The sequence below is a fragment of the Camelus ferus genome, chromosome 18 (assembly GCF_009834535.1).
Source record: "Camelus ferus isolate YT-003-E chromosome 18, BCGSAC_Cfer_1.0, whole genome shotgun sequence".
NCBI classification, from domain to species: Eukaryota; Metazoa; Chordata; class Mammalia; order Artiodactyla; family Camelidae; genus Camelus; species Camelus ferus.
Window position 1 is genome coordinate 14177275 of NC_045713.1, and position 24512 is coordinate 14201786.

At 47.8% G+C, this 24512-nt stretch overlaps 1 protein-coding gene across 5 annotated transcripts in view; it reads left to right on the forward strand.

The window, feature by feature from the left end:
• PDPK1 (3-phosphoinositide dependent protein kinase 1) overlaps positions 1-24512 on the forward strand; it is a 63426-nt gene that overhangs the window by 28994 nt on the left and 9920 nt on the right. For all 5 annotated transcript variants that reach the window (XM_032460227.1, XM_032460228.1, XM_032460229.1 and 2 more), the window contains 7 exons: positions 4132-4276; positions 5028-5125; positions 15336-15411; positions 18389-18457; positions 18698-18794; positions 19779-19952; positions 22139-22356. In XM_032460227.1, coding sequence (XP_032316118.1) covers positions 4132-4276; positions 5028-5125; positions 15336-15411; positions 18389-18457; positions 18698-18794; positions 19779-19952; positions 22139-22356 — 877 coding nt within the window. The remainder of the gene's footprint in view (positions 1-4131; positions 4277-5027; positions 5126-15335; positions 15412-18388; positions 18458-18697; positions 18795-19778; positions 19953-22138; positions 22357-24512) is intronic.

Below are 24512 nucleotides of genomic sequence, written 5' to 3' on the forward strand. Positions count from 1 at the left end.
TCCTCACTCCCCAGCACCTTTCCTGCAGCTGTTCTTCCAAACCAAGGCTTCCTCAGCCCCCGTTTGCCTGCAGATGCTCTTGGCTTCTACTTGACAAGGGAGGTCGGGCGACAAATGGAGTTGGTTCAGAGCTTGTTCAGGTTTAAACTTCAGTCTTTGCATCTGTTCTTTTCCTCCTGCCCTTAGGTCTCCAGAGGTCCTTCGCATCACCCTACCATCTGCAAAGCTTGGCTTCCCCATCCTGCCTGGGGGGTGAAGGCCTGATCTTAACCCCCACTCTCTCCTCTCCTTTCTCCATACTCTGGATTAAAACTTTGCTCTGTCCTGTTCCCTCTTTAACACATTTCTGGCTCCTTCACCTGTCAGTTGAATGTGTTCTTTTGTTTATTGAGGAGTCCTCGGTGAGTGCCAGGTGATGAGAGTATTCTGGTAAATAAGGTGAGGTTCTGTCCTCGCAAGGCTCACACATCTGTTGAGGAGTTAGATATACACAGATGATGGATGTCTGTATAATAGACTCCGAAGGAGCAAGGGTAGTCAGGCTGAGTGGGAGTGTTGGGGCTGCTGTTTTAGTTCAGTGGTCTGAGGGAATGACGTCCCAGAGACCTCGACGGAGCAGGGGCAGGTGTGCATATGTGTGGGTGAGGCAGGAAGTCTGAACAGAGGCGAGCTCCTTGGGCCTTGGAATTCTGTTCAAGAATTTTGGATTTCCTTCTCAGTGTGGCAGGGAGTCCAGGAGGGTCTTGAGCAGGGCGGCCGTTTGCTCTTACTCAGGCTGCTGCTGCAGGGAAGGCTCTTGTAAGTGAGCTGGGAAGATGGAGCCAAGGTGACTTCTGGATGTGGGTCCTCAGGGCCTGGGTGCACAGTGGTGCTGGAATTAACACATCCGTTGGTGCTTGCTTTTCGAGGGCTGAGTGGGCGACTAGGTGCCTGCACACAGAGCCCGAGAGGAGTCAGGTTGGTGTACAAATTGGTGGTGGTGGGGGATGTCAGTGGACCAGAGGGTGCTCAGCAGGGAAGAGTTCCAGTGAATGGAGAGGACATAGACCCAGGGGCCAGATGGATTTTAGTGGAGGGTGCTGGCTGCCTGGCCCAGTAGTGCCAGGTGGTCAGTTACCTGGTGCCTGGGCCTGGCCTGTGGATTGGCTCCCATGCACGTTGTTGTTGACAGTGGCAGATTGGGGGTGCAGTGGAAGGCATAGAGGTGAGGAAGTGCAGACCACAGATAGAGCAGGTTTTCCCAGTGGTTTCTCTGAAAAGGGGAACAGTAAAGTGGTCTGGTAGCCAAAGGCATGTGGGGCAGTGAGGCAGGTTCTTTGTTGGTTTGTTTCAGGTGTTGTAGAAGGTTTGCCTCTCCACCTGGCTTCAGCATCACCCCTTGTCCCCACATGTCTGCTGTAACTGCTCATGTGGCAGCCATCAGTGGTCTCCCGAGGGCATTAAAGGGGACCCTCATCTCTGTTCTGAATCTCATCTCTGAGGCCACCTTGACACCTCACTCCTCGTGCTCCCTGGGACCCACGTGACTGTGCTCCTATTTGAGCCTGTGGGGCTCTCCCGCTGCCAGATTCTCTGGAGGCCCAAGCCCAGCCTTCCTACAGGGCCCATGGGAGAGTGCATCTTGTTGCATTCCAGCAGATCGCACTCTTTTGACTTCGTCTTCTCCCAAGGTCATGTGCAGTAGGATCAGGCACTCAGAGGCTGGATGGATAAGCTTGCTGTTTAATTTCAGATGGGATTGGCCAGAGTAGTGCAGATGGAGGGCATTCTAGGTCTTTGGCCAACGGTATCTGTTGCTTTTGACCTTTTAAGGCAAATTTGAAAGCCTGTGAAGGTTGTGAGGCCTCAGTTACCTCTGAAATGAGTGAGACCTGGGGACTTCAGCCCCACTGGAAATCCTTAGTAGCATATGTTGTGTTGAAAGATAAAGAAAAGGAAACACTCTGCCGGAGGAAAGCCCTAGTATGCACACCATCCTCCCTTTAGCCATAATTATACATTGAGGAGAAGAGGGAACAGCTTCTCCAGTGACTGCAGGGATAAACCCACCCTTAGGACAGGTGAGGCAGGGCCTGGCGACATCCCCGCAGCAGCCTTTAAACAGGTAGGTGGATCCATGAGGGGCCTCCTGGGCACTGGTAGCCTCTTTGCTCTTTGGAGGTTCAGCTTGACCAGACTTAGCCTCTACTCCCAGGAGAGGGGCTAAACTCAGAGAAGCGGCCAAACACAAGCCCTCCTTCCCTCCCTCTGCAGGTGCAGTGCAGGGCTGAGCACTGGAGCCAGATAGCCTGGGTGCCTTTCTTTCCAGAAAGGATGAAGGCTGAGGGGTTTCAGAGGCTCTTGCTCAGCTAGCCTGCCTTCTTCCTCCACCCTCACCTATTCCCTCTTGTATGTCCTCTCTTGCAACTAGGGGACAGGAGCAGAGCACTAGGCCTCAGGTGACTGGGCTCCAGTCCTGTCCCTCCTTGGCTTTGTGACCTTGGGTCAGTTGCTTAACTTCTCTCGGCTGGGTTCCTCTGCAAAGTGCAGACATTGGGCTCACCAGGCCCTCAGGCTCTGCAGTTGGTCTGATCTGTGTTCATCATCCCAGGAATTCACCCACTCCTGTGGGATAATAGCCTTCTCTCACTGCCCTTGAGCATTGGCTGTGCTGAGGGAGGTAGAAACATTCTAGAATGTGAAATGGACCAACGAGGTCTGAGAGAGTATTTCTAGGGGGTGATGAACATGTGGTCAGAGAGAACACTGGTTTGGAGCCATGATCCTCAACATCTGTCACATTCAAAACCTGTCACTTAGCTCCACAGCTGAGCAGAGAACTAGAAATGTTCCTCATACAGGAAACAGGAACTAAGGGGGTGGTCAGTTAAGGGGCAAAACCTGTGAAGCCGGAAGAGGCCCTGTGGCTGTGGCTGTGGTGGCTGAACCTCTCACATGAGCTGCTGGTTCCTGGGAGACGGCACACCTAAGTGGTGAGGTTTCGTGGCTAGTCCAGGTCCAGGTGGGCCACCTGCCCAGGCAGCGCCGAGCTTCTGCTTGGGGTTGGGGGGACTGGAGTCTGTAGGCCACTGGTGAGGAGGTCACAGACATCAGCTTTCCCCTAGGAGGGAAGGGGCCCTGGCTGAGACCCTTTGCATTCCTTAGAAGTAAGGTTGGATTTTTGCTTCTGATTCTTGTTAAATGTTGTTCTAGTTGGGAGGGCTTAGGTGTCCCAGGTGGGGCTGGATCAGAGGCAGGTTTAAGCAGCTTTGGTTGCCAGTCTTTTTGCTCCTGGGCTTGTCTTCACCGCTCTGCAGCTTCAGGCTCCTTCCTCAGTGGGAGATGGTGTTGTCTTGGCAAACAGAAGCCAGATTGAACACCCTGAGCGCAGGTCACCCCTTACCCCTTGGAGCCCTGTTCAGGGTGGGTAAGGACTTGAGTCACCGTGTCCCTGGCTGCCAGGGAGTGGAGAAGCACCTGTAGATTCCCAGTAAGAGGCACAGATGTTTGGTGCTTCCAGGAGGAAGCAGTTAATGGGATCCATTTATTGTTCCAGCCTTTAATCCTCTTTGGAAGGAGAATAAAAACGAGACAGATTGCACGGCAGTGATGTCTGAGAGGAAGGTGTCTGCGTTCTTCGAGTCTCTCCCTAGTGAGGGCCCAATAAATAGATTAAATCCTCTTACAAAACTTGTCACTTTATACTTGGAAAGGAGCGTTCATTTGAGAAAACCATTATGTGAATTGACCCTCTGTATGGCACATGGAACGTGGTTGGTGCAGGTTCGGACGCTGTGTTAGGATGTCCCTGACCACAGGCCCTGCCCACCATCTCTGCTGGCTTCCCTTCACTGAGCCTGCAGGTGTCTTCTGGGGATGGTGGGGTCCAGAATGGGCATTTGGCCTGAGAGTCATGTGTTAACTGTGTTTTTGGTGAGAAACCTATGCTGGGGTCCTGTTCTGGAGCCAGGGCAAGGGATTCCCACCAGACCCAGTGACCACTGACCTGACTATGACAGGGTCTGGCTCTAAGAGGGACGGCTGTCTTGGGCCACAGATACCTTCAGTTTTCATTAATTCACAAAATTGCTACTGGGCTGTTTAGTTCAAAAGAATGATTTTTGCTCTATTCCTTAACTATGCAATATTTAGATTTTGGCCTTAGTTATGCCAAAAATGGAGAACTTCTTAAATACATTCGCAAAATTGGTTCATTCGATGAGACATGCACGCGATTTTACACAGCCGAGATGGTGTCCGCCCTAGAGTACTTGCATGGCAAGGGCATCATTCACAGGTACAAGCCAGGGGCCTGCAGGCTTTGCTTGCAGGCCTGGGGGTCAGTTCTGATCTCTTGTGGAGGGTGGGATGCCTCGTTGTGAGAATTAAGAAGAGTTCACATCACCCTGATGTTGAGAGACTAGTGGACCTTTAAATATCAGATGAAATTGGCCAGATGTCTTTTTTTGCCAGGCTAACAATTCTCTTAGCCATCTTGACTGGTGCTTTTATTTTGTCACTTGTAGCTTCTGTATGTACTTATTTCTAGTCTCATTTTCTATCATTTTCAGGTAAAGTCAAATTGAAAGTGTTCTTATAAGCTTTTATTCCCCCCTTACTGATTTTTTTTTAGTGGTAAAATACACATAACATAAAATTTACCATTTTATTCTCTTCTCCCTGGTTTTGAGAAATTATAACCTGCCTAAGTCTAAAGTGTACAGCATAATGGTTAGATTTACATTTATTGTGAAATAATTACCACTGAAGGTTTAAAGGTTCTTTATGGGTTAAAAGTGATAGATTATACTTAAGTTAAAAATTTATTAAAATGATAGCTGGAGTTATGAAATGATGTCATTCGAATGTCCTCACTATATGCAGTTGATATTTGTTCAGTACTAATTTAGACTTGAGTTTTTGGTTGTTAGTGTGTAAAGATTACAGGTATTAATCAGTTCATTTTGTTTTCAGCAAAATTTAGAGTATGTAGTAGCGTTACTGTTTTAAATATTTCATCTCAAATGTAAAAAAATCTGCTTTCACAGGGACCTGAAACCAGAGAACATTTTGTTAAATGAAGATATGCACATCCAGATTACAGATTTTGGAACAGCAAAAGTATTATCCCCAGAGAGTAAACAAGGTGTGTGAGTGCTTTATTTCCAGAAGTACTTCTTAGAAATGTGTTGAATTGCACTGTACTCATCATTAATCACGGTTATTTGTAATACCTTTGTTACTGTAAAATAGATGCTTGACTTTTCACTGGGGAAGCTCCTGCCTTCCCCCAGCTCTTGCTGGGGGCCTGGGCAGTGTGTGCCTGGGTTAGTGGGTGTAGGGAGAGGGCTTTCTAGGCTGCCTGTGGTTGGTCCTCCTGGCCTTGAGAGGTGCTAGGTCTCCAGGGGCTTTCTGCATGTTGTTGCAGAACCCTGGTGCCCACTGTGGCTCACCCTCTCTGATCATCTTCCTAGAAGATGCTGGGATGCCACATTTGTTCTTGGTGTTCCATGCAGGGATGTGGGGTCAGTGCAGTCAGCTCCCAGCTTTTCCTGTTGGCACTGTGAGTTCTATGTGGTGAGGGTGGTGGGGAGACTGTCCCTGTGTCTTAGTGCCCACCGCCTGCCTGTCTCCTGTGTGCCACTGTCAGTGGTGGCCCAGGCATGCCGATTTTAGTGAGAGCGCAGGATGAGTGGGGGCTGATTTTTACCTGCTGGTCAGGTGCATGTTTATAATTGCAACCCCCCTCATCACTGTTCCTCTTGGGTTATCCCAACTAGATTATGTATTGTGACAGCTCTACTACCTGAGGAGAAGTTGCTGATAGTCCACTTGGGCTGGAAGAGTGCCCTGATTGTCTTAGCTAGCTGGGGTGTCTCGGCCATGGGGGCAGTTATGGGGGGCGTCCTGCTGCCTTTCAGGTGTTTGTTGGATAGAAATCATAAACTCTGGGGATATAAAGAATGGCAATTTAACATCTGAAACCTGTTTTGAAGTGTCGGGCTAGAGAGAAGATAAAGCCCTTTATGGTGAGGTTTGGGGGAAGCCAAAGGCCACTGTGTGAATTAATAAGTGACCTTGAAAATGAACCTTGGGTGTAGGGTCAAGTGTGACCGTCAGAGCTACTCTGACCTGGGAGGCTGTTGTAGGAACCTCCATGCAGGGCATGCACCTCTCTCTCAGGGCTTATAGCTACCTGTGAGAGAAGGACCTTGGTGAAGAGTGCTGGGGGAATGGACACGATGGGCTTCTTGGTGGAAGAAAGATTCAGACAGAAACACCTACTTTGCTGAAGCTGCTCTCATGTGGAAAAGGGGAACTGTGAGCACAGGGCAGTGGCAGGAGGAGCTCGGCCTTTCAGAAGAGCCGTCTAGCTTGGCGGGGCTGACCTTCTTTGCCTCGGCCTTGAACTGGGGCCTGTTTAGCAGCAGTACATCAGACAGTTGTGGGGCTAACACCTGGGGTTTGCTCCTGCTGGCCACGATGGGCAGACTTGAACATGCTTCTGGGAGATGCCAGGCTGCACCTCCATGGGTTCCCTTCCGCAGGGTGCCTAGATGCCTGGTCTTTCCTTTCTAGGCCTTTCTCTAGCCCTGTGGTTTTAACCTGAGGTTTCTTGTCAAGATTCTATCAGTTAGTGCTTTAATCTCTGCACAGACACTCATTGAGTCACCAAGATGGCATCTTGGATTTGAGAGCTTCTCTGAGAATCTTAAAAGCGCCACCCTTTTGGGGCTGAAACAGAACTTGCAATCAAGGAAGGTGCTCCAGTTATTTCTCAGTGAGGCTTAGTCCTGGTGACACTTGCCTGCCTTTGTTTTGTCCTTCCTACCTGGGCTCCAGGTGCACTTCCCAAGCCCCAGAAAGTCCTCCTGGCACCTGTGAGATGCCCCAAACTTTGATCTATTTGACTCCTTCCTCTTGTGTAGTAACATTTTATTGACCAGTAGTCATGTTTTTATGGACATGGTACAACTCATAACCAAAGCATTGTCCATGATGGAGGTGAGCCGAACAGGAAGCACTGTGTTCCTTAATGTTCTTGTTAGGCTGCTGGGCATCGTGTGACTTCCTACTGAGAGAAGCCACCATCTGCCTGTCAGCTGTGGGCAGCGTCTTAATGGTCCTTTTTTCTTCACACAGATTTCCTTCAGATCTGATATTTGGCACAGGCTAGCCCTGTTGCCTTGTAGCCATTAAAAAAAAAAAAAAAAAAAAAATATATATATATATATATATATATATATATATATAACACACACACACACACACACACATATATATACGTATATAGTAATTTAAATGCATTAGTGGAATAGTGAACTAAACCTGCTTTTTAAAATCTTTCTGAAAGCAAGAGCTTAAAAAGTCTGTACATAGTAAACCATGGAGAATTACATAAATATACAGATAAGTTGGCTTTTTTTCCCCCTTCTTGGAGGAGGAAAAAACATGTATAATTAACTGAATGAATAATTTTGGTGACTTTCATTTTCTGTATGAAGTAGTTTAGAATCTTAGAATTTATTCCTGCATTACTTTTTTAAACTTTTGTGCAGAGATCATTTCCTCAAAACATCTTAAAGCTTCCAGGAGGAAAGTGTTGATGGGAATGAGGCCCAGGTTCCTTAGCTGTGCAGTGAGCATGTTTGCCCTCCTCCTAGTGAGAGGCAGCCTGTCTGTCTTCACAGACCTCATCCCAGTGGGTCGCTTCTGGAAGGGGTGAGCCCCGCCTCTCTCTATCGCTGCTGCCTGTTGCTTCGAAGTGGCCCCCTCAGGTTGTTAGGGGCAGGGGTGGGATAGCAGGCCAGCTGTTGAGGGCATGAGGGTTGATGAAGACTGCGGCACAGAGGACTTAGGACTTCAGGCCTTGCACAAGGGTCCTGCAGAGCTACTGGTGAGGGCAGCGTAATCACAGAGTAAGCCCCTCACCTGTGGCTGTGTCCCTGGCCTTTGCCCTCTTTGCAGGAGGCTTGGGGAGCTCAGGGTGCCCCCGAGGTTCAGACTTGGGGTTTGTGTCTGGCCTTCTCGTATATAGTCAGGTGTGGGGGCTCCACTCACCACACATAGGAGGGGAGGGTCAGCAGGTGTGGGATGGGGCACTGCTAGAGAGGGGCAGAGCATGAAGTTTTCATAGCCAGAATCACTCTATCACTCCATCTGCACCTGTGCAGTGCCCCTCTGTGGACGGCCATTGTCCAGACCCTCAGGCCAGTGCGGACCACATCCTGGTGTGCCGTGGACTCTCAAACCCTCTCACAGCCTCTCCCATGCCACCACTCTAGCAAGTGCAGTACCACTTGCCCCCTGTACTTACCGCACTAAACACAACTCTTAGTATCGACAAACAGTTTAATTTGGTCTCTCCAGTGCTGGTGTTTGTTTAGTCATAGCTGTGATGCATGGAGTATTGTTGTTTTTAATTTTTTTTGGAGAGTGGAGTGGGTAGTTAGGTTTGTTTATTTATTTATTTTTAGAGGAAGTACTAGGGATTGAACTCAGGACCTTGTGTATGGTAAGCATGCACTCTAACCTCTTGAGCTATACCCACACCCTTGTTGTTTTTAAAACACAGAGTACCTGCTTTTTGTAAAAATTCAAACCATTCTTGAGACCTGATTTCTACCATCATCGATTTGTTTTCCCTGTAAATATTTTAGCATTTATCACTGAAATATAAAGCTGCTTTAAAAAAAAAAACCCATAATACCATACTGTTTTTATGTATGAAAAACTGACAGTAATTGCTTAATATCTCAAAATATTCAGTGTTAAATTTTCAGTCATCATAATTCTTTGGTTGTTGTTTACTTGAATCAGGATTCAAAGTTCCCACACTGAGCTTAGCTAATTTGTCTCTTAAATTTCTTTTAATTTATAGCTTCCTCTTCATCTTTATTTTCCTCTTGCATCTCTGTGGAGTCATGTAACATGCTCCTCTCCCCTCTGTATGTCTTGAAAATTATGAGTTGGGTATGTTGGGTTGATCATATAGGTTCATTCCTTTCACACCAAAGACTGGTGTGTGTGGTGTGTTCTTCATTAGGAAGTATGTAACATCGAGTCATCTCTTCCTCTGTGATGTCAACAGCCCTTTATAGCTGTAATGGCCTAGATCCATTAATTCATTAGAGGATGCAGAATAATCATAGTCCAGTTCTCTCATTCTTGAGCTGGAATTCTTTTAAAGAGAAACTTTCCCTTAGCCACTATTTGGTTATTAGTGGTATCAATTGTGGAGGAAAAACAGGATAAATACTTGCTTCTTTCCCCCTTTATTTGCCGCTTTTGAAAAGCATCTCCTCCAGTGATGACCAATTCATCAAAAACACTATTACCCCACCTCATACTGTACACAGAAGTTAACTTGGATAGATCGGAGATCTGAATATAGGACCTGAAATTCTTACACTCTTGGAAGAAAGCATAGGAGTAAATCTTCATGACCTTGGGTTAGGCCATGGTGTCTTAGATACAAGACCAAAAGTACAAGCAAGAGAACAAGTTTTAAAACTTTTGTGCTGTGATTTACCATTAAGAAAATGAAAAGACAGCCCATGGGATTGAATAGGAAAAAATATTTTCAGATCATGTATCTGATAAGGGACTTATATCAAGAATATAAAAGGAACTCATAACAACAACAACAACAACAACAACAAAAATATTTTTAATGGACAAAGGTCTGAATAGATATTTCTCCAAAGAAGATAAATGGCCAGTAAACACCTGAAAAGATGCTTAATACCATTAGGGAAATGCAAGTCAAAACCACAGTGAGACACCACACCTACTAGGATGGCTGTGATCAAAAAGACAGACAATAACGAGCATTACTAAGAATGTGGAGAAGTTAAAGCCCTCATACTCTGCAGGTGGGAATGTCAAATGATGTGGCTGCTTTGGAAAAGTCTGACAGTTCCTGAAAAGGTTAAGCATAGTTACCTTATAATCAGCAATTCGGCTTCTAGGTATATATCCTAGAGAGTTGAAAACAAATGAAGTATGAAAACGAATATATGAATGTATATGTATGACTGAAACTTTATGCTGTATGTCAGAAATTACACAGCATGGTAAATTGACTATACTTCAATTAAAAAAAAAAAAGAAAGAAAAAGAAAGAAAACAAATGTAGTGGAAATGACTCAAATGTCCATCAACTGATGAATGGATAAACACAATGTGGTCTATCCATACGGTGAAATATTATTCAGCCTTAAACAGGAACGAAGTTCTGATACATGCTACAACATGGGTGAACCTTGAAAACATTGTACTAAGTCAAAACCAATAGGGATTTGGACAGGGATTGTGTTGAATGAAGAGATCAGTTTGGGGAGTATTGCCATCTTGACAATTTTAAGTCTTCTGATCCTTCAGCATAGGATATCATTCTGTTGATTTAGATCTTCTGCAATTTCTTTTAACATTTTTGGGGTAATTTTTCAGTGTATAAGCTTTGCACTTCTTTTGTTAAATTTATTCCTAAGTATTTTATTTTTGAGGCTATTATAAATGTAATTGTCTTCTTAATTTCATTTTCAGATTGTTCATTGCAAGTTTACAGAAATACAGTTGATTTTTTTGGTATACTGATCTTGTATCCTGCAACTTGTTCATCAGTTGTAATAGTTTCTTAGTGGATTCCTGGGGACTTTCTAAATACAAGATCATGTCATCCGTGATTAGAGAGAGTTTTACTTCCTCCTTTCCAATCTGGTTGCGTTTTATTTCCTTTTCTTGCCTGATTGCCCTGGCTGGGACCTCCCGTACAGTGTTGAACGAAAGTGGCAAGAGCAGACATCCTTGTCTTGTTAATGATCTCAGGGGAAAGCTTTCAGTCTTTCACTATCGAGTATGATGCTTGTTGTGGGTTTTTCAGAGGTGCCTTTATCGGGTGGAGAAAGTTCCCTTCTGTTTATAGTTTGTTTTGTAATTTATCATCAAGGAATGTTGAATTTTTGTCAGATGCTTTTTCTGCATCTGTTGAGAAGGTCATGTGGTTATTGTCCTTTATTCTGATGATGTAGTGTAATATATTGATTGGTTTTTATGTACTGAACCACCCTTGCATTCCTGTAATAAATCCTGCTGGGTCACAGTGCATACTCCTTTTTCTGTGTTTCTGGATTCAGTTTGCTTGTCCTCTGTCCCTGAGCTCATAAAGCACATTCTGTGGACTGTGTTTGCTCTGCTTCACATGTGGGTTTATGGGCAAGACATCGGCAGTCTGCACCTTAGGCTTTGAAAGAGTGTGGGTGTCTTCTGGCCTCAGGAGCATTTCAGGTCCCTCCTTCCCCACTGGCACCTCAGAGTCTGACTTGCAGATGTGTGGTGGCCAGAGTGGTCCATGGTCTAGGATGCTGGTCAGTTTCTTTGAACCACTTGGAGGTGGAAACAGCCCAGCTCAAGACCCTTCTTTTCCTTTATGCTGACCCTGTGGCCTCCTGAAAGAGTCAGTGGCATGGAGGAGGCAGCGCTGGCCAATGGTGGGTTCTGGGCCTGATTTTCCAGTAGTTGGAGAAGTTGGATGTTTGGCTAATCTTAGAGCTTCTGGGAGAGGTAACTGCACTATCTCTGTGATTTTCTAATGCACTCTCTGGGGCTCTTATCCTGGTGTCAAGATAGAAGTCTGCCATTCGTGAAGCTGGAGAGTAGAAAATTACTTGTTTTCACTAACCTTACAGTGAAATCATGTATTTCCTTCAGTTCTGAAGGTAGGCAACAAACCTCTGTGTCATTAGGAGAAATCACAGTTGTTTTCATGTCCTGTCACAGTCGTCACAGATTCCTGAGATGTTGTTTATGCTCACCACTACTTAAGAATTACTATCAGTAGACCTTCTGTTGGACCTTGTTATTTAGAACATCATGCTGAGGACAGTCATTCTTTTCCGCACTCCAGAGTCCTTCATCTCTAGACTAGCGAAAGAGCTCCTTTCCAAGAGGGGTGACTTTCTTACCCTCAGGGACTTGGAGTCCCCTTTAAGAAAGTGGGCATAAGTTCCTGGGGAAGGGGAAGCAGCAGGTGTCATGGGGGACAAGGGACCCAGGCCTGGAAAGCTTTAACAACAACAGTGTCCTAATGCCATCATGATTTGCTCTTTAAAGCCCAGCCATGCTGGGGGTGGGTGGGGTGGGTGTCCTGTACACTTTGTTTTGTGCAAAGTGTAGCTACTTAAAAGCACAGATACCTCTACATACTATTTGATAGCCTGAATTACTTATTTAATTATCTGTAGTACATATCTTTCCATATAATAATATACTTCTAGAACTTTTTAAGTGTAGCACTTTAAGAAATATAAATCAGAGAAACAATGCACGATTATTATGAAGAACAGAAACACTGAACAGGTAAAGTATCAAGTGCAGGCCTGGCCTTCAAAGGATCCACGTTGTGCTGCTGTCAGTGCTAGGACCTCCTGGAGGATCAGGTGCCAGAAGTGGAATTGCTGGGTCTGAGGGCAGGCCTTTTTTCTGTGGCTTTTGATGCTTATTGGAAAACTGCTCCCCCAAAGCCACACCATTTCACATTCCCACCATAGCACTGTGAGGTTTGCCTCCTCAAATCCTTGCCAACACTTGTGTATTTTCCTTCTTTTTTATCTTTGCTGATTTGATAGGCTAGCATGTGTTCATTAGCATTCCTTTGATTCATTGCGTGGTTGAATGGTTTCATTTGGTTTTGGCTCTTGGTTTGTTTTTTTCCTCTCATGAATCACCTCAGTGTTCTTGGCAGTATCAGGGTCCTGGCAGGATGCAGATGCAGCCGTGAAGTCTCTACAGGAGAGTAGCTTACTGAGGGGACCAGTTACAGACAGCTGGGCCTAAGGAAGCTGGATTCCTGTAGCTGACTGTGAGCCTCTCAGCCCTGGAGAGGGTGCAGGTGGGAGGGACCAGCACCTGAGGGGGTCACGGTGGTGGGAGAGAGGTATGGCATGGGGGACAGCCATGAGGAATAACCCCCATTTCTCTCCTGCACTCCCCCCGGGTGAGGGGCTCCTGCTGCTTCCAGGGCTGTAGTATGCAGAGTCACTTGGGGCACAGAGAAGGACAGGGGCTGCATCTGGGAACAAATGGGGCAGGAGGCAGCATGGCCTTGTCTGTGCTTTTTATACATCTACCTTTGGAAGCTGTTGGACCTGCAGTCAGGAAGTCCCCCCATGGGGAGCCCTGCTGGCTCCCCATCCCAGGGGTGGCAGGTGGGGAGATAATGGTCACCATGGCCAGTGGGCCTGTCTCAGAGCAGGTCATTGCATGCTGAATTGGGGTGGCCATGGGCCCTGGGTTTCTTTTGCACTTTAATTCAGGCATTATGTTATTTATGGCTGTATGCTGTAAATAATTTTGTAGACAGACAAAGCATGGGTCTGTGGTGTTTTACTGCAGGTAGCAGCTGTACCCCAGTCAAGGTATTTGAGTCAGGCCCAAGCTGAGGTGCACAGTACTGAGCCTTCCATCAGTGCAAGAAGGGAAGTAAGCTTTCCCCAAACTGGAACATTTTGTGTAACAGGGTGATTGACTTTGAGAAGGAAAGACAAAGGAAGGAACTTTCAGCCATTCTCCCTTCCCCAAGTCTCTTTCCTCTAGAGTATCTTAGAATATCTCAGAACTGAGCAGGCTGCTTCTGCTGAGCTTAGGGCTGGGTCTTTGGAGGGCAGGGGCTTGTGTCTGTGGAGAGCCCTGTCCCTGTAAGGCTGCATGGGGGCTGCACAAGGGTCCTCAGTTAAGCCCCTGAGGGCACGTGGGGTTGGAGAGTTCTTGGCTCTGGGACTGTCAGATGCCCTGCAGGATACTTAGCTCCGTCCCCAGCTCCTACCCACTAGGTGACAGTCCCTTCCTGTCCCCATTGTGGCAGTTTGAGATGTCCCCAGATGTTGCCAGATGTCCCCAGGGGCCCAGTTGAGCAGAGTTGAGACAGTGGGACAAATAGGCAGGACCCTTTACAGGGGCCTGTTACTGTTTTTATAGTGCAGCCTGATTTTAGAAGGGATCCTGAAGAGCCAGAGACCTCTCCGTGGTAGGCGTGTTGGTGTAATATTTTAGCTGGTGCACTTTCCAAGTTGGTTCAGGAAAACTTGCCCATAGAGACAAATAATTTCTAGCCCAGGTTGTTAAAGATGTTGAGAAAAAGGACAGTTGATTTGTAGAAGGGCCAGGCCAGGTAAAAGGGCCTTGTTTGTCCAGAGCAAAATGGTGTTAAACCCTAGTGTTGTGTTTTCTATGTGCTCTGGGTTGCTGTGCTGGTTCCTGTTGGTGGGAAAGGCGGTCTGAGCAGAACTAGAGCCTTGCTGATGGCCATTTGGAGTACGTTACAAGATGCTGGTTGTGTGGTGCGGGCATGGAAGGTCGTGGGAGGCAGTTTGCTGTGAGTGCCGCGGAAGTCACTGGGGAACTGGTTCAGGTGACACAGCACTTCACATGCTCTTTGGAGAAGCGATTTGCCCTCAGATAGTGGGCGGCCATCACACGGGGACCCCTGATCCTGTATCCTTTGGTCATGGGTAAGGCTGAAAGCAACTGTTCTGTCCACGATGCTGGAAGGCACCCCACAGGGGATGCGTTAGGAGTGGTGTGGTGGGGCAGGCAGGCTTGTGCCGGCCGTGCTGCTCTGTCAGGGCTGCCCGGCCACTGATGAGCCCCTGAGGACCTACTAGGGTGACCCAGGTGTCAGTGCCTCCTTTCTGCTGGGGTGGGTGGGTCCAGAGGGTTTGGCTGCTGCCTGACCCTACAAGTCTGCAGTCGAACTTGGTGAGCTTGCGTGCGCAGTCCAGCACTGTCGGTGGTGGAGTGTTGCAGGGGCTCGCTGACTGGGGCACCCGAGTCTTACTTCCTTAGAGCCCCTAACCTTCCCGAGCTATTATGAAGATAGAGTATCCCTCCCCTGCATGCAGCCTGAAGGAGAGCCGTTCTGTTCCCACATTCTGCATGTGTTCAGTGGGTGCTTGCTGCGTGCCTGGGGCTGTCTTAAGCACCACAGGTCCAGCAGCCTCCAGATGCTCCCAGCTGACAGAATGCTGGGCGAGGGCATGGCAGGTATGCAGTTGAGAGGTGCCAGGATAATGTGAGGCTGGCAGGGGTTCAGGAGGGGCTGCCCAGGCAGTCAGGGCAGGTGTCACTGAGCAGGTGACCTTTGAGCCAACCCTGGGAGGGGAGGGTCCAAGCAGGTGGTGCAAGGGGAAGCCGTGACCAAGTCCCACTCTCGGTAGTGTGAGGCCGATTCCAGGTGACCAGTTTATGCCCATGTAAACCATGGCGTCCTGAGAGGTGAACGCCAACTGTGCCACGTCCATGATGCAAAATGCTCTGTGTCTCAGCCTGACCTTTTCCCTTTTCCCTCTTCCCATCAGCCAGGGCCAACTCGTTTGTAGGAACAGCCCAGTATGTTTCTCCAGAGCTGCTCACAGAGAAATCGGCCTGTAAAAGGTAACCTGTTTTCATCTGATCCATAATTCTCTTTTTGCTCAAGTAGCTGGTGCTTTTTTCCAGGTGAGATTAATAGTAAAGAGAGCAGCACCTTTCATGGCCTTTACATAGCCAAGCCTATTTTGGAAGAAGTTAGCATTTTGTCTTTTAACCAGTATCTTTTCTTTGATAACCTGTGTGCTACTTTGTTGTCACTACTTACACTTTCTGGGGCAGTTTTGCTTTATGCTTTGAGATTTGCTCTTGTTCCTTTAGGAACAGCTAACTGTTCAGTGGGAGAGAAGTGTAGCCCACAGGTTTGTATTATGTGCACGAGACTTCCTGCTGTGTCCCGGAGCTGAGGGATCCCTGGTACTGCCTTCGATTTGGGCAGCCTGGCTGTGGCAGCAGCTGCAGGTCAGGTGTTCAGTGTCATGTGCTCTGCAGAGTGCAGGACAGGCCCAGAAGGCAGTGTCTGTGGGAGGGGATAGGACTGAGATAGTTTCTCAGCAGGGGCCCAGCCAGCACTACCAGGGGTAGGCCTCGTGGTGGCCACAGGTTTGAGGGCCTGGGTGGAGGCCTCAGTTGTGAAAATTAGAAGTGCAGGGGGCTGGGGAATGGAGAAGGGTTGGTGGCAGGGCAGTTGGAAGTGGAGGTAAAGAAAATGAGGCGCCAATGGCCAGAAGCTGGGAGGAGTCTGGGGAGCTGTCTAGTGGGCATGAGGCAGATGGAAGACAGGTGGCAATAGAAACTGGGCTTTCAGAGTTTGGGGATGACAGGTTCTGTGGTTGAAGCTTTTCCTTGGATTCTTCTTCCCTGGGCCAGATGCTCAGCCTACTGGCACCATCCCTGGATTTGACAGACAGCCACATGGTCCCAGACTCCCTGCCTGCCCTTTGCAGCGCTCTGGGCAGACATGCAGGAAGTGGGGACTGGTTATCTGTTGGGGGTGGGCAGTGAGGGAGATACAGCCTGTATATCTTTTTATGCTGTTAATTTTTTGAATCGTGATATTTATTTTTTAAGGAAGTTAAGAATTTTTTTCCTCGTTCAAAAAATGGTACCTTTCAAGGTAAAGAAAGAATTTTTAGAAAATACGGAGAATTAAAAAACCCAAAACGCTCACAGTCTCCAACCCACTTAGGTTGCAGATCATGACTTGGTATATGCTTCCAGCTACTCTTTTGTGTGTGTTTTATATGTGCTTACCTAATCTTCATGCAACTGCAGTCATACTGAATAACCAGTTTTGAATTCTGCCCCCTGTGATAATATGATGGACATTCCCCATGTCACTAAAATTATTTACAGAAATCTTTAACAGCTGTATGGGTTTCCAGCATACGGATTTTTTGTAGTTCTTTGAACTTTTCCTTTATTGTTGGACGTTGAAGTATTTCGCATTATTTGGCACAGTTAAACTAGTGTGCCTCTTGTGTGCAACAGATCCTGTGCTGTGGGGAAGAAGAGTGCTCCTGCCTGTTCCATGGGAGAGTCTGCCCAGTGCCTCTGTTAGAATTTCAAGAAGTAGAATGACTTTGTTTAACAGCATTTAAGAAAATCATTGGTATATACTACTTTCCAGAGATGTTTCACTGGCTTCCCCTTTTAGTTTTTATTGTATGACAAACCGGTCCTGCTTGCAGTCCCACTCCCTGGGGATGACCCTATGAAAGCAGCAGAGGCAGCCCCACCCCACAGCCCTGCCCCTCCTCTCTGGCCACTTCCATGTCGAAAGGCCATTGCCTGTCTGTCAGTGTTCTTCTTGTGTAGCTCCTCATTTTAATGACACTAAATGATAGAGATAACCAAGTATGAGGACTGTTGAGTAGAATGTACCTTCATATTTTAAATGCCCTTCACTCCGACTGTGTGTTGTGACTCGGATATCTGACTTCTTGCATTTTTAACCCACATCAAGTGCTTCATCTGCCTCTGGCCTATGGTGCTGTCCGTACATGTACGAGGACAGAGCCTTCACCTAAGGCCCCCAGCATGCTCACTGGCTTGTTGTCTTTGCCCACACCCTACAATTTCATCTTCCAAAATGCCAGGCTGTGGCCTCTTCCAGAAACTGACTGTATTGAGCAACCTAGAGCGTATGTACATCTAGGGCTTTGGGAGAGGCAACTGGCCATGTAGGGTGAATTGCATCTTGATGCTTTCATAAGGCTGAGCTGAGAATAGAATGCAAAAATAAATACAAAAAAAATTTTCCTACAGAGGAAATAAAATATGCAAAGTAGATCTTCAGCTGTGAACTCTTGAGATGCACTGAGGGGAGAGAATGAACGGGAGCAGGGCGGGAAGGAGGGTGGTGAGGAGAGCAGCCCCTCCAGGGTCCCTGCCAGCTGTTTATGGAAAGGACTTCGGGAAATTCAGAGCTGTAGTGTGTGTCTTTTAAAATGTATAATTAAAATGTTTATAAAGGAGGGTGAGTCTGAGAAGGGAAAGAGAAAGCTTGCTTTGTGCACATCCTCCAGACTGTGATTTGGCTGCTTGGCATGCGTAAGCTTGTGTCTGTGTCCTGGGGGTAAACAGTGAATTGTGAGAAACTCTGAGACTGTCCTTAACCGTGCTAGCCTGCCAGTGACAGGGGCAGCCCTCTCAGTGCCCTGTGCTCCAGCACTGGAAGAAGGTGCTTTCCTGTCAGAGTGTTTCCTGTGGTCAGGAGTGGCCGCTGCTCCCTGTTCAGGACCAGACTGCATCTGTGAGGACCTTGGTTGCCCCCAAGGGAGGTGACAGAGCTGTGAGGGAGGTGCATAGCCTGGCCCAGCAGTGCCTCCAGTGTGTGTGCGAGATTCTCTAGTCCCAGGTTCAAAGGGAGGCCTCTCAGGGAGGCCCAGAGCAGGTTTCCACTCTCACGCTGACCTGGTTTTAAAGGAGAGAAATAGATCTGAGGCTGAAACGGGTGGTATGAACAGACAGGATGGAAGTGACTGCTTGTCACTGAGATTTTACAAATGTCATTCTTCTTTGTCTTTCCCTTCCCTTAAAGTTCAGACCTTTGGGCTCTTGGATGCATTATATACCAGCTTGTGGCAGGCCTACCACCATTCCGAGCCGGGTAAGAGACCCCCCTTTCTCAAATCACCACCCCTCCAAGCCCCTCACAGCAGCCTGACAGAGAAGTGGGAGGGACAGTCCTGGGGGCTGGGCCAAGGTGGGGGAACTTTTATGACAGTTCTTTAGTGAATGTGGTGGCTCTTAGGGGACAGAGGGAGACCACTGTCACAGGAAAGATACAGCTCTGTACCAGGGAGGTTTCTGTGACACTGCCCATAATGGTGGTTTTTCTTATTTACAGAAATGAATATCTAATATTTCAGAAGATCATTAAGTTGGAATATGACTTTCCTGAAAAATTCTTTCCTAAGGCAAGAGACCTTGTGGAAAAACTGCTGGTAAATATTTTGAATTTTCTTCTGGTAAGATGATCCAGTAGCCATACTCTGAGTCCCTCTGAACTTGTGGTCAGAGGGCCTTTCCTTGGAGGTGCCTGTAACTTAATAAAAGGGCGTTTTAGGGTTGATAGTGATTATAGGTAGATTCATATCTTCAGTCTTATAAGACGTTTTCAGGTTCCAGGTGCTTGATTCTTGACCTTCAGTAAGATAAGAAGTTACTGTGTCATTTTGCATTTGCTCATCAACACACATAGCATTTTAAGTTAACAGACGCTGGAGCAACTGGGTGTATTACAGTGCCAGGTGGTGGTAAATCCTACTTAAGCAGCCTCTCTGGTTATCAGCTTTAGAGTCAGCTACATGAAGGTTTTAGAGATCAACCCAGGTAACATATAGCAAAGGTAAACTGATTTATCCAGGAAGTGTCTGTTTCTGTTCTAGTGTGCTGCCTCTTGTGCTCTGGCTCCAGGTCTTCTCTTCACTTGATTTGGGGGAGCAGCGTCAGTCAGCCTTTCCCACCTGTCCCTCCTGTATCTGTCCCCTCAGTGCAGATGTGCCTGATCTTCTGTGGGTCTGGGGGGCACAGTCGGATCCTTGTGGGGCCCTTTGAGATCAAGTGCTTGTGGGATACACAGGCACTTTTCTCCCTGTCTGTGAGAGCTTTGTGTCCACATAAACTCTTCATTCTCTTTGTTATTAAAGCCCACGAGTTCATGTGTTTCTTGTTTTAGGATTTTTAACTGTGTATTTTAAAAGAATACCTCCTGCTATTCATTAACTTTTGATGATGTTCATTTTCACCTGTAGGGGTTGGGGGAGGATGTGAAAGGAACCCCAGAGGGTGACTCCGTTGTCCCCGGGCTGCAGTGCCCTTCCTATTTCCAGGAGATCCTGAGAATCGAAAAGAACTACTCCAAAAGAATTTTTTGGTCAGAATTACTTTTTAACCCCAATGCTAACTTGTCTTGACTTTGATTTAAGGTTTTGGATGCTACAAAGCGATTAGGCTGTGAAGAAATGGAAGGGTACAGCCCTCTGAAAGCTCATCCGTTCTTCGAGTCCATCACATGGGAGAATCTGCATCACCAGACGCCTCCGAAGCTCACAGCTTACTTGCCAGCCATGTCGGAAGACGACGAAGACTGCTATGGAAACGTAAGACTGCCATGGGAAAGGAGTGGCCCCACAGAGGCGAGCTCTGCTCGTGCTGCTGTGCAGAAGTGGATCATGGCCAGAGGAACGGGCAGGTCCTCCAGGGCCTTTGGCAGGGGTGTCCCAGGGAAGCAGCAGGCTCTGCTGGCCGAGCTCTGAGGGAGCCACATGGGCCCCGGTTGTCTCAAGATTTCAGTGCCGGGCGCTTGGCTTCACCAGGCATATACGCGCGCTTGTGTGTGCCTGCACACTTGAATGTCTTCTGCAGGTCCTCTGTCTGCTCTTTCAGTCATGTTTGCCATGTGGATAGCTCTGGCTTCTCGGTACTCAAGTGTTGCTGTCTGAGAACTGGCTCTGTGTGTTCACAGCTTACTTTTTGTTAGATGGCTTGTCCTCAGCTTTAAAAGCTGTGTGATTTATTAGCCTTGGAGAGTATTCAGGAAGAGCTCCCTATACCAGATGCCCCCCTTTGGACAGTTTAGTGAGCTTTGAAAAAGACTTTGACCCAGAAGAGTGTCAGATACAGAGGAAACTTGCTCAAGGAGGTGCTCCTTTTCTGTGATGTTGATAGCATGTCACTGGGACAGTCTCATCCGAGAAGTTCTGGAGGAGTCCTTTTAACAGGAAGGAAGAGGGCTTGGCGCTGAGGGTGAGGATTGAAAGTGCCTTTACCCAATACCCAAGGCATCTTCTGTGTTCCTGATCCTCTGCTGGTGGCTGATGGTGGCACTTGAGGTTGGACTCCGAGTGAGCCATGCGGAAGTGGCACTCCTGGGACCACTTTTGGACCAGCACAGCTGGCAGTGTCCTCACTGCTCCATGGGGAACACCTCCGCTTCAACCCCATGTAGCCACATCATCACATGTCCTTTTGGCCTGGATTTTGTGCTGGGGGTCTATCCGAGGTACTGCTAAGGGGAGAATAGTAGAGAGCAGAGATAGAACCCCTGGAGCTTCCCATGGGGAACAGTGCAGTGGGGCCCCCAAGACAGAACTCTCCAGCAGGCGGTGGTGGCGGCAATAAACCCATAGCTCCGTGTTGACCCTCGGTTCTCCCATTTCAGAAATGGGGATGATGGTAACTTCCGTCTCACTGGCTTCACAGGCTCATTGAGACACCCCAGGAGGGGGAAGAGGGGGGCTTGTAGAAGCCTCTATAAACTTTGAGACACTGCACAGAGGCAGCTTCCACCCAGGGAGTTCTCAGGAAGTGGAGAATGCACTAGAACAAAGTCTTAGCTGGAGAGGCCGAGGGAGTGTCCAGGGGCTACTCCCACCCAGGAGCCAGTGAGGGAGGCTGAGGCTGTTGTTGGCACTGGGTGAGCACCTGGGAGAAGGCTGCTCCCGGCGGCAAGTGAGGAGGGTGGGCGCAGAGTCTGCAGGCGGGGGCCAACCTCTGTGGGTGGTGGCCAGGGCCTTTTTGGAGCCACAGGGCACTTGGAAGGATTTGCTGTGCTCTGGTCTCGGCCGTCTGACGGCACCTGTTCCTTTCTCTCACCATTGGCGCAGCAGGGCTCTGGTGTGGGGCCTGTGGCCTGGTGCGGGCGACACCACTCCTCCCCGCACCTTTTCTGGGGAATCTTTGGCCTGGTCAGCAGCCCCAGGAGCGCATGTGCCCGTTTGGCATGTTTGTGAGTAATTCCATTTTCTGTGTTACCACTGGTGTGTAGTTTTCTCTAGAATAGCAGGCAACTTTGTCTACATCAAGCTTAATTAATCTGTTGAGATTAAAAGGAATATACATATTTTAATTGAATTCAGTTAGTCAAATTGGAACTTGTGACGACTGGACTCAGAAACTTGGAACCATGAAGCCATAGGAGGAGGGCGCCTGACTTACAGGGTCCCAATCCTCCAGGGCTCAGCAGGCTCCAGGTCCTCGGTCCCCCCTTCCTGGAGATGAAGACTGAGGATAAGCTCCTCTCTGGAGCGAACATCTTCTGACATTCCCATCAGAAGGGGACCCAGGGCAAGCAGGATCCAGCCCTTAGTCTGGTGGCCAGCTGTCTAGTGGAGGAGAAACTGGAGCTGGCCCGCACTTAACAGCATTAACAGTGCCAGGCTTGTCTCCCACGGGGCCCTCAGGACCTCGGGCGTGCGCTTGCTCTGACAGGTCAGAGAGTGTCTAGAGCTTTGGATCGGAGGGAAAGTTAAGGCGTGGTTCTCACTTTGTGCTCTTGTCTGTGCAGTACGACAATCTCCTGAGCCAGTTTGGCTGCATGCAGGTGTCCTCATCGTCCTCCTCCCACTCCCTGTCAGCTGCGGATGCAGGGCTGCCACAGAGGGCAGGCAGCAACATCGAGCAGTATATCCACGACCTGGACACTAACTCTTTTGAGCTGGACTTACAGTTTTCTGAAGATGAGAAGAGGTTGTTATTGGAGAAGCAGGCCAGTGGAAACCCTTGGTAAGAACTTACAGATGGAAGTAGTGCTCTGTTTAAAAATGCCGGGTCGAACGCTCAGGAACAAATGCCAGACGAGGTGACTGAGAGAGCGGGGCACCTGGCTTTGTCACTGCCGCCTGTCAGGGCTCTGCACCCTCCCACCTGCCCAGCTGCCTCAATGTGTCCAATTGGAAATGGGTGTTGGGAGGGTCAGCCTGTGGTGAGTGGCTTTGGGACCCTCAGGGCTGTAGCCCCTGGGGGTCGGCATGCAGGCACACCAGCATCCGTGTCGGATATGAATTTATCATGATTTAAATAACCGCTGCCCTCGGTGAGACATTTAGGGTGTTCTGGTGTGTTTGCTGTCAACCTACTTTCCCGATGACCTTGCCTGCCCTTGAGTGTTTCAGTGCTCTCAGAATGGGCTCACATGAACTGGCATTTGTATTCTTGTCGAGGCAAACATCTATGTTCATTGGCCATTTGTGTTTATATTTTGAGATACTTTTGACTATTTTTCTTGTATGTTTTGCATCTTTTTAAAATTGACACTTCAGAGCCATGGATATGAACAGTATTTCTGTTTATTTTGCAAGCATTTTTCTTCAGTTATCTCTTCATCCTGTTTGTGCCTGTTTTTTATTTGGAAGTTGTAAATTCTTACAAAGTCAAGCCTGGTTATGTGTTTATTTTCTGTTTTCCATCTTGGTCCTGTTGAGAAGTGCTTTACCTTGACAATTTCTTCATGCATTTTGATGGTTTCACCTTTTGCACGAGTGGGGTGGGGTGGGGTGGGGCAGTATGTTGAGCGAGGAGGATTTGAGGGAAAGAGGACCCCGGAGATGTGGGAGCACTTGTACTGCTACCCAGAGTGGCACTACCTAAGTCTAAAGATAAAGATGCTAAAGAGAAGACATTGAGTTCTCTGATTCATGGAAGGGAGGGGTCTACTCCACAGAAACTGGGCAAAACTGTAAAAGTGATAAAGAAATAGGACAAAAGCTATCTTTTCCTGGCTTTATAGATGTGAATACCTTTCTGTGTTGTGTCTGTGAAGAGAAGGTTTTTGCGTGTTATTTTGGTGCCATGTAAGTTGCGGCATCATTTAGAGACTGAGCATTCCGAGTTCTAAAGAGAAAGGAATTGAGTATTTTAAATGTACATGTGGGCTTTTTCAAGGCCAAACATTGGAAATCCACTATAAAGCACTGTACAGGGAAGTCAGGTGTGGAGGTAGGAGGAGCCCCACTGGAGCTGGGAGGTCGAGGAGCTTCAGGCCATTGACAACACTGAGTGTGCGGGGTGCAAGTCACTGGGAGGAGGCCCGGCACTGCTGTCCCGCATGACACACTAACTAGCTGGGTTAAAGATGTGGCTGCAGACTCAGAGAGTGAGTTGGTGTGTCTACCTCCAAATTGTACTTTTGCCTTACGAGTGAATGAGTCTACAGATAGGACTAGACTCGCCACTTTGCTTGGATTCGTCTGATATTCACCCCAACTTTACCATCAAGGAAAGATGTTCTTTTACCTAAGTGCTTGGCAGAAAGCACAGATAGTGCTGAGCACCCCTTTGAATTTCATGGTTTGTTCTGGAGCAAATGTATTGCCATGTGCACTGATGGTGCCAGAGCAAAGATGGGTTAAACCGTAGTGCCGGATCACGGACCCAGGCCGTGGCACCAAGCAGAGTTCGGAGAGCCAGGTTCTTCACAGCCAGATGATCACCAGATGAAAAGAAAGGAAAAGAAGCCAGTCTCACTTGAATAGTCATTAAAAATGATTGGTTTTGTCAGCATGCTGTAGACCGAGGTGGGAAGTGCGCAGACAGCACTCCTGCTGCAGCCCAGGTGTGACAGTTCCCTCAGGAACACCCTGCATGAGGGTTTGCATTGGGAGAGGGACTGGCCGCTCTTTTCCTGGAAGACCGTTTTCACTAGGAGATTTGACTGACAAACCATGGTTATTCAGACTTGGCTGTTTGTCCCACATTTTTCTGGAAAATGAGCAGAATGAGCCTGTCACTTCAAGGAAAGCAGCTGCCGGTATTTGTTACCAGTGATAAAATCCTTTCACTTGATAAAAACCTTCAAGTGAAATTAGAATTTTGGGAAACTGTATCCATCACTGTGAACTTGATATCTTCCCAGTACTTAGAGACTTTTCTGAGGCGATAGG